At 35.4% G+C, this 9,750-nt stretch overlaps 1 protein-coding gene across 2 annotated transcripts; it reads left to right on the forward strand.

Moving 5' to 3' along the window:
- Positions 1-250: 250 nt before the first annotated feature.
- On the forward strand, positions 251-6,752 carry LOC124637021 (bifunctional methylenetetrahydrofolate dehydrogenase/cyclohydrolase 2, mitochondrial). Of its 2 annotated transcripts, XM_047173335.1 has the most exons (6): positions 251-458; positions 1,093-1,190; positions 1,858-2,313; positions 2,564-2,772; positions 5,184-5,306; positions 5,615-6,752. In XM_047173335.1, exons 2-6 carry the CDS (start codon positions 1,099-1,101, stop codon positions 5,740-5,742), a joined length of 1,008 nt encoding a protein of 335 aa, XP_047029291.1. In that variant the 5' UTR covers positions 251-458; positions 1,093-1,098; the 3' UTR covers positions 5,743-6,752. The 2 variants fall into 2 exon arrangements, with proteins under 2 accessions (XP_047029291.1, XP_047029292.1); XM_047173336.1 differs by lacking the exon at positions 1,093-1,190 and having other exon boundaries at positions 253-458.
- The last annotated feature ends 2,998 nt before the right edge of the window (positions 6,753-9,750 follow it).

Consider the following 9,750-nt stretch of genomic DNA (forward strand, 5'->3'; position numbering starts at 1 on the left):
TGTCAAATGAGGTGCCGCCAACCAATGCCAGCAGGTGAATTCGAAAACCACAACAATAGAATACAAATTGTACATTAGAGGAGGAAATTAGTATATTACTTATTGATCCAATTACATAAAGGATAAAGAAACGATTAAAATAAGGTTATGTGTTACTATGCTATTAGGATCTGATTGATTATCTTGCACATTCTATTTATTTTGAGTAAGTAAGTTCGAAAACCATAACCTGCCTAAGTTTGACACCCACGTTTCTCGCACATGACGACTGAAAGGTGCTGTTTAGTAAAGTTTTGATTTGATTCCGGTCACTATAAAAGAAAAAAATAACCAATAAAACGTACTGAAAACTATTCAATAGTAGATTAGAAACTTTCCACAGAAAAGCCACGTATTGCATACATTGTTGGCACTACCAAATATTTAAAGAATTTCGAAAAGGAATCAATTTAAAAAATGTAAGTGGAATATTTATTAATTACTTTTTTTATTACCTCAATTGACGATTGAATTACCATTGAGGTGAAGGCTATATTATAGACTTATTATAATGCAGAAACGTGGCTATTATAGTTGAAATACTAATTAACACTGTTTAATCAAAAACACAAGATACCTTAGTAATGTTTGAACTTCAGTTCCTAAACATGAGGAAGTTTGTATCCATTCAAGAAAACTGTTGATTCAACAATTTTGTTATTTAAAATAAGCATTACCTTCTAACCTGCCATTTCTCATTCAACATTTGTCAAGGACTGTCAATTAATATTTCAAAATTAGAATATACAGGCAACCTAATTTTATTTTGTCACTGTTGTGTCAGCCAGTAGTAAGTCAGAATAGCTTTATCTTACCATTTGTTAAGTATTTAGGTACTTATATCCAGTTTTAATAAATCCCCTATAAGTGGATAAAAGCAGTTTACACCTGACTCGATGATATTAATTGAACTATGTAACCCATTGATGTTCTCATTTTAAAACTGTCATTATCTGGTTTAATTTGGATGAGTTTCTATACTTGGAATATATGCGTTATCTCTGTTGTAAACTGTTTGGCCATGTTGACCTAATGACCCGTGTACGTTGGCAGTAAGCGATGAGGCAAATCCTACGCCTCCGAGTATTCAGTTCACTTCTGACATCCACAATGAGAAGTCACACGTACATAGATTCTTTGGGCTCGGCCAGGTAAATTTTAATACTGTGAAATTGTGTTGTGGCTTGCAAACTTTTTTTTGTTTGCTTTTTAATTTTCTTTTTTTTTATTTGACCTTACACTCTATTATTTTAGTGATTGGGTTTATTTGTGTTCTTACAATTAATTTTGATTTTAAATTTAATTTCACCTTGTATTTTGAGATTAGATAATTTATTTAGTTTCAAAGTTATTTCACTATTCTTTTCTTATCTATTTTATTGTTATATGGATTACTTATATACTTTTACCTGCACACGTATATCCACTATCTAAATATGTGACTAGACTTTGCAATCTTACAATAATTGTGTGCCTCTAAACATAATACAATGATATGTAATTGGAAGCAATTCAATTGCTAACAATGTAGTGTCAAGATTTGGCTTTTTATTGTATGGAATTTACTTAGAAGAATTTTTGAACAGACATGATTTACTATTCACTATATTCATAACATATCAATATTTTTTTATTGACTGGCCTATGTAGGACCTTAAAATATAAAATAGTGTTGATTAATTTATTAACAAGCCCAAATAATCAAAAAGAGTGTTTAGTTTTTTTTAATGTCCCTAATCAAAATAATCAATTTAACGATTAACTAAGCTATAAGTAAGCATGTATTTCTTATTCAAATCTTTAATTTTGTTGAAACAGCATCATGGCCCGAATCCTCGACGGCAAAGCGCTGGCAGGAACAGTGAAGGATGAATTAAAGCAAGAAATCGCAAATTGGATTAACCTGGGTCACCGGGCACCGTCTATCCGATGCATCTTAGTAGGAGAAGACCCAGCCAGCCACACTTATGTTAACAACAAGATCATAGCTGCAAGATATGTAGGCATCAATGCTGAAGTGATTAGACGTGACAGCACAATTACTGAAGACCAACTTATCCAAGAGATACAAACACTAAACGCAGACAGCACCGTTGATGGCATCCTTGTACAACTGCCAATTCCTGAGACAATGAGTGAGAGAAAAGTGTGCAATGCGGTCGCTCCTGAGAAGGACGTTGATGGTTTTCATATTGTGAACATCGGACAGCTTTGTGTTGATATGCCAACGTTAGTTCCTGCGACTGCCTTGGCTGTGATAGAAATGCTGAAGAGGTGAGTTTTCAATTTTTTATCTCATTATTTCAAAATTGTGTGCTTTTTTTTGTAGTTCACTTTAACTATGAGAAATACCGAATTAAGAAAGTGTGAAGCAATTGCAACTATCAATCTAATCAACTAAATCAATACGTTATTAGCTAGTCTCGACTTACAGTCATAATTATTTCTCTTCGCATTTTAATTGAAAGCAAATCAACCAAAGATCATATAAACAACAGATGTGACAATTCATACATTGTTTTAGATTCAACATCGAAACCTTTGGTCGCAACGCGGTCGTAGTAGGCCGATCGAAAAATGTTGGTCTGCCTATTGCTATGATGTTGCATAGTGACAAGAAACATGACAATGGACTCGGAATGGATGCTACGGTTACTATCTGCCATCGTTATACGCCTAAAGAACAGTTGGAATTCTTCTGCCAAAATGCCGATATTATTATTACTGCTACAGGTATTTATTTTGAAAGAAGCAATTTTATTGTGTGCCTAATTCTTACGTGACTCTTTAATACCTTCGCAAAGCTCTAAAAAGCTGGCAGTACAAAGTGGGCAAAAATTAAAAAAGAAAAGCTCAAAATTTGTTGCTAATTTGTTGCTAATTAGTTGCCAAATAATCGATTTTTTTGCTTTTGCCGATTTCGAGAAATCGTCAACAATGCTAGCTTCACCATAAGCTGGCATGGATTATAAGATAAAAGTAAAGGTAAAATAAACAAAATCACTACAAATTTGTTGCTAATTTGTTGCTAATTTGTTGCTGTATAACCAAAATAAATTTGAGGTGCAAAAATATTTTTTTTTCAAATAGAAAATTTTTATTTGCTTTGCGCGCTTGAATGTCAATTGTTTCATGAAAAAAATATGAAATAAATTTGTTGCTCGTCACAGAACTGTTCCTTGTCACTTAGAGAACCAGCAACTAAATAGACACCCGACGATCGGGTGTCTTGAACTTCGGTGACTAACAAACCGGCCATGCTAGCTTGAATGTCGATTTTTCCGGTGAAAAACGTTGAAATGAATTTGTTGCTCGTCACAGAGGTGATTAATGTCTCTCAGAGAACCAGCAACTAAATAGACACCCGACGATCGGGTGTCTTGAACTTCGGTGACTAACAAACCGGCCATGCTGGCTTGAATGTCGATTTTTCCGGTGAAAAACGTTGAAATGAATTTGTTGCTCGTCACAGAGGTGATTAATGTCTCTCAGAGAACCAGCAACTAAATAGACACCCGACGATCGGGTGTCTTGAACTTCGGTGACTAACAAACCGGCCATGCTGGCTTGAATGTCGATTTTTCCAGCAGAAACAAACATTCAAGGAAACATAGCCTGTTTGATAATCATCAGCTTAAAGGAGACTTGGTGATTGGATGTTTATTTAGTTGCTGGTTCTCCGATCGATGCCTAACAGTTCTACGGAGAGCAAAAAATTTATTTCCACGTTTTTCACCGGAAAAATCGACATTCAAGCCAGCATGGCCGGTTTGTTAGTCACCGAAGTTCAAGACACCCGATCGTCGGGTGTCTATTTAGTTGCTGGTTCTCTGAGAGACATTAATCACCTCTGTGACGAGCAACAAATTCATTTCCACGTTTTTCACCGGAAAAATCGACATTCAAGCCAGCATGGCCGGTTTGTTAGTCACCGAAGTTCAAGACACCCGATCGTCGGGTGTCTATTTAGTTGCTGGTTCTCTGAGAGACATTAATCACCTCTGTGACGAGCAACAAATTCATTTCAACATTTTTCACCGGAAAAATCGACATTCAGGCCAGCATGGCCGGTTTGTTAGTCACCGAAGTTCAAGACACCCGATCGTCGGGTGTCTATTTAGTTGCTGGTTCTCTGAGAGACATTAATCACCTCTGTGACGAGCAACAAATTCATTTCCTCGTTTTTCACCGGAAAAATCGACATTCAAGCCAGCATGGCCGGTTTGTTAGTCACCGAAGTTCAAGACACCCGATCGTCGGGTGTCTATTTAGTTGCTGGTTCTCTGAGAGACATTAATCACCTCTGTGACGAGCAACAAATTCATTTCCACGTTTTTCACCGGAAAAATCGACATTCAAGCCAGCATGGCCGGTTTGTTAGTCACCGAAGTTCAAGACACCCGATCGTCGGGTGTCTATTTAGTTGCTGGTTCTCTGAGAGACATTAATCACCTCTGTGACGAGCAACAAATTCATTTCAACGTTTTTCACCGGAAAAATCGACATTCAAGCCAGCATGGCCGGTTTGTTAGTCACCGAAGTTCAAGACACCCGATCGTCGGGTGTCTATTTAGTTGCTGGTTCTCTAAGTGACAAGGAACAGTTCTGTGACGAGCAACAAATTTATTTCATATTTTTTTCATGAAACAATTGACATTCAAGCGCGCAAAGCAAATAAAAATTTTCTATTTGAAAAAAAAAATATTTTTGCACCTCAAATTTATTTTGGTTATACAGCAACAAATTAGCAACAAATTAGCAACAAATTTGTAGTGATTTTGTTTATTTTACCTTTACTTTTATCTTATAATCCATGCCAGCTTATGGTGAAGCTAGCATTGTTGACGATTTCTCGAAATCGGCAAAAGCAAAAAAATCGATTATTTGGCAACTAATTAGCAACAAATTAGCAACAAATTTTGAGCTTTTTTTTTTTTAATTTTTGCCCACATTGTACTGCCAGCTTTTTAGACCTCCTTCGCAAATTAATATTTTCAAGATTATCATTAATTTTCAAGATTCACATTTTTCTTTAATTTGTAATATTATTTTTTGTTCGTCGTTTTGTCAAGTAAATATGTATTTATTTCCTTCGTTGTATTATTTACTATCGTTATTCATAAGTTATATTTTTTTCGTGATAGGTGTACCAAAACTTATCAAAGCAAACATGATCAAGCCCGGCGCTACGGTAATTGATGTTGGCATCACTAAAGTTACTGACGAAAATGGAAAATCCAGGCTAGTTGGCGATGTTGATTATGATGGTAAGTGTTTATTTTAATTTCGTTTATTCTAACTACCAAGAAGGTTTATGGTTTTAGCTCATGTACTGTGTAGAAGTATGTCAAGAGTCTTTACTTTTAAAAGTAGTTGCCGATAACTCAAAATTAGGTTTTAATTTATTTATTTGACCTAGTGTAAAAATATTCAAGCTAATTGACAAACTATCACCAACTACTCATACATTTATTTTTCGTTATGTTCTTTTCCAATTGTCGGTTCTTCGTATTATATATTTTTTTTGTCTTATAGGTATTTTTTTTTCTCTCACATTTTTTTTTCTTTCTAACAGAGGTTAGCAAAGTAGCTGGTGCCGTGACGCCAGTTCCCGGCGGAGTGGGACCCATGACAGTCGCCATGTTGATGCACAACACATTCCAGGCTGCCAAACATCAGCGGGCAAAGGCACAATTACAGTAAATATATGGCAGCTGTTAGCGAGTGAAAACCTTGAAATATTATAGGTAGAACGAAATTTTTAAAAATGTCCGTTGAAATATTCACATTATTGAAAAAAAAAACATGAATATTTACAATGAAAACGGATAATACAAAAAGTTTTTTCTATAAACTTTTCTTTGTTCTACTATATTTGTAGGGTTTCACTCGTGTCTAAATATTACGCAGTGATTAAAATCACTGTATTCCTACTAACGTCTTCCGGCCGCTACGTTTATGCCTACGCGGCATATCTGCATTTTAGTGTTTGGTCGCTATTTTTTGTATTAATAAATCTACTTAAACTGTATAACAAATTGAAAAGATTTCTTTGTTTTGTGACAAAGTTTTAAAGTTGTTACGTGATCCGAATCTCTAAATCGAAATATTCCCTCTTTTTTCTCAAAATAAAAAATAATTCCATTGTGCCTTCAAATTGGTGGACAATTTCCTAAATATAAAATTATTTTATTACCTAGTGTATAAGAATCATTGAGTATTATAAATGTAATTAATTATTGTGTTAAGTGGGTAAGTTAGTTACTCGTAAGATTGTTTATTTAATTTAAAATGTACTAGAAAAAATATTTTCTATATTATATTGATTGATATATCAAAACATTCCTTTCCATTCAGGAATGGCTGTGAATGTTTGAGGCTTGCTCAAACTAAGTTAAATCCGCTGAAGTCTGTGCAATATGGCATACTTACCCATCCCAGTTTACACTCTACTTTCTGTCTTAAACTTATGTAAATAAGGTTTAATATTTCATGGTTTAGTTACCTGATATAATTTTGATGCACAAAAACATTGATTGTTTAATCTGATCCTAATATTGTAGCTCTATTATTGTTATAGTTTTTGAAATATTAGCATGAAAGACGAAGCTATATTTAAATGTACCTAGTTATAAGTTGTCTTTGTGACAATATATTGTGTTTGTTGTTCAATACAACTATTTATTTATGCAATATAGTTTTCTTATCTTAAATTTTAGTTTAATTTTATTCATTTTCCCCAGAAAAAGAAGACTGATACTTAGTTAAATATTTTAAAAGCTTACTTATTTATACAAGCAGGCAAAAGGGTTTTTGATCATGTTACTCATATCTTGGTGCAGTCAGCAACAAAATTCATTAACACCAAGAAAACTACAAAATACCTTAACACCTGAATCTCCCATAGACGTAATTGTCACCACTACAGAATGAAATATTAGTGGGTTGAACAATTGAACTATAACGGTAACCGAACCATTTACAGTTGGCCAATCGCCGATTTGACCAATGGGCGCCAATTTGACGGTTGGCCATGATTTGGTTATTCTACCCGAAGATATCTACCTTTTTTACCAAGTACCTAGATGCCTAAAGCAATTTCTAGGGTTCCCCTAGTCAAAGGTCAGAAATCTTGTAAATAAAATGTCATAGGAATGATATAAATAAATGAATAGAACTGTTACCAGGCAAAGTTGTCATCTCTTATCAAGTCACATGTGAGAAACATTATAGCAAGTTCATCTCAGTTCAAGATTGCGTGTGATATAGTAAGTATGTAGGCAAACCCAGTAGGTAAAGTAATAGTTAGGTATGTGGCAAACCCTCCGACTAGGTACGATTATTATTAATGACCGTGGTTAGAGGTAATCGATTTTCTATTGTTAACCTTTAGTAGGTATTAGGTACCTACGTTCCTTGCTCACCTACATTCAGGTACGGTAAGCAGTATGAAGTTGGTAAAACTTTGACATGTAGGTAGGAGTTGATAGAGTTCATTAAACTAAGTAGGTAAATAAAGGCAAAAAATGTGCCTACCGATAGCCATATCCATGTAACTTTAGGTATTATTTATTATAAAATCTAAGTAGGTAGGTACGTGAATTGGACCACAATAATCAAACAAGCGAAGTGACTAAACGGTCATTCCTGTTCTGTATGTGAGGGAGGCTTGTGCCTTGTAGTGGAACTGGAAAAAGACTGATGATGAAAGCAAATATACCTACCTAGGTGTGATACCTACCTACAAATAGGTAGGTACCTAATGTTAATTAGGTACTTACTTAGGTAATCCAAATATCTTCTCAATGAAGGAATCACTAAACCCACTTCAATGGGAAGTAGGTACTTACCTACCTAAGTATGTTTGTAAAAACTTGGGTAGGTAAGTGTCCTTCCTTCTAGAAATCTCAAAGGAGTCCTAACTTAGGTACTTAGCACATCAAGTGAACAGTTGAAGCTCTTAGTTTCTGTCACGCAACTCGACCAATTTTCTTTACACCTCGGCAAGTTCGCAATATTTCGTTCAGAACAAGTCTTCGCCCAAATTAATTACTTGCACAGTTAATTGAAAACGTTGTCGCCACGTGTTTCAATTATAATTACGTAAACGTTTCCTTGTACGTGAGATGTCAAGGAAATTACTTCAGCGGGCCCAGCACGAACGTGAGTAAGAAAACTTGGAGTTAAGTAAATACTTGAATAATGTTAATAACTTGAAACCTCCACAAAGGTACCTAGATACCCACTTCACCCGTGCATCTTAGAGTACGTACCTAAATGTCGGTCCTGCCCCAGAACTCTGTCCGGTCGTGTCGGATTGCCGTCCCATCGAGCTATGAGAGTGAAGGAATAGTGAGTGCACCTGTGTCTGCGTAGAGGCTTGTGCACTATAGGTAATATGTCCTGCGCAGTTGGCTGATCTCCTTACATGAGAATAGCCGTTGTAGGCGATAATTGGCTAGGAGGACATCATCATCATCATCATCATCACACCTACCTACTTATCTACTTAATGGATGACCTACAAGTTAGTATAGTTCACGCCAATTAACTTTGCATTTCTGAATTTAGCTAACATAGATCGAATTGTACCTATCAACCTTCCCTGATACACCCACTACGGTTATCTTCAAGTAGTTTCACTCGACCGAACTGATTACATTAAAAAGAACATTAAAGGATTGATAAAGATGATGATGAAAAGTTACAATCGAATAACTATTTGCCTTTACTTCGTACTAGCAGTTAACGATAACCTCAAGACTTATCTCTTATTATTTACGTTACAACAGTCCCCTGCGAAGGGTCAAATAGATTGTATGACCTCAATCTCGTGAATGCTACAATGCTTCACTTGACGATTCAATTATTGTCAGTCTTTCGTCATACTGTTGGCAATTGAAGTTTTGGGTGGATGACACATACATACTCTATTCGCCTCTGCAGTTAAATAGACTGCGGACAAATAGAGGAGTGGCCTCTCGTTTAATGGAGGTGTAAAGAGACTCCTGTCCTTCCAAAGTTCTAGGTTAGTTGAGGGCTAAATAACGCATGTTGACTGGAACTGTTGAAAGTCTTTCTGCAGCTCATTGTTTCCAGAGCCTCCTTACCCTGACCAGACCTCCTTAACCTGCTTCACTAGAAAACTAGAGAGTTTAAGCAGCAGGTTAAGGAGGTCCTAAGTACCAGTTACAGTTTTATGTCATTTCAGGCAACTTTTTTTTTGAGAAATAAAAATCCAACTAAACTCATCAAGTGACAAATTGATCAAAGGCGTGTCTCATTCTATCATCATCATCATCTTTTTTTTTATAAGACGTAGTTACAACATAAAGGCGTAATATAAAACAAAACCATCGTAAACAATATTAATTCGATTACCAAAATTAGTAGGTACCTATAATATGCATGTTTTCCTTCAACGTTTCATATTATGACTTGTTAATTTAAAAACTATCGCGTTACATTGCGATAAGAGAAACTTGATATTTTTATATCCGTATTGCGTTAGACTGAGTATTTGCGTCAGCAGTTTTTTAAGAAAACAATCTTATTGTTTGTATAAATCGACTAAAGGAGAAGCGATAAAATAAAGGCATATATGAGTCAACAGTTACTATCTGCTATACATTGCCACTCCCACATTGCCCCCTGCAGATTGAGTAGGATCTAAAATTATTGTAAGTAGAGGTAGATACATCGGTACGGAAT

The sequence above is a fragment of the Helicoverpa zea genome, chromosome 15, assembly GCF_022581195.2.
Source record: "Helicoverpa zea isolate HzStark_Cry1AcR chromosome 15, ilHelZeax1.1, whole genome shotgun sequence".
NCBI classification, from domain to species: Eukaryota; Metazoa; Arthropoda; class Insecta; order Lepidoptera; family Noctuidae; genus Helicoverpa; species Helicoverpa zea.

What these genes read in the sequence shown, in the direction of transcription:
- LOC124637021 (XM_047173335.1), top strand. Translation starts at nt 1,099, where the DNA reads ATGAGGCAAATCCTACGCCTCCGAGTATTCAGTTCACTTCTGACATCC. An exon ending in GATTCTTTGGGCTCGGCCAG is followed by an intron (nt 1,191 to 1,857) that starts GTAAATTTTAAT and finishes TTGTTGAAACAG; the next exon opens with CATCATGGCCCGAATCCTCG. An exon ending in GTGATAGAAATGCTGAAGAG is followed by an intron (nt 2,314 to 2,563) that starts GTGAGTTTTCAA and finishes ACATTGTTTTAG; the next exon opens with ATTCAACATCGAAACCTTTG.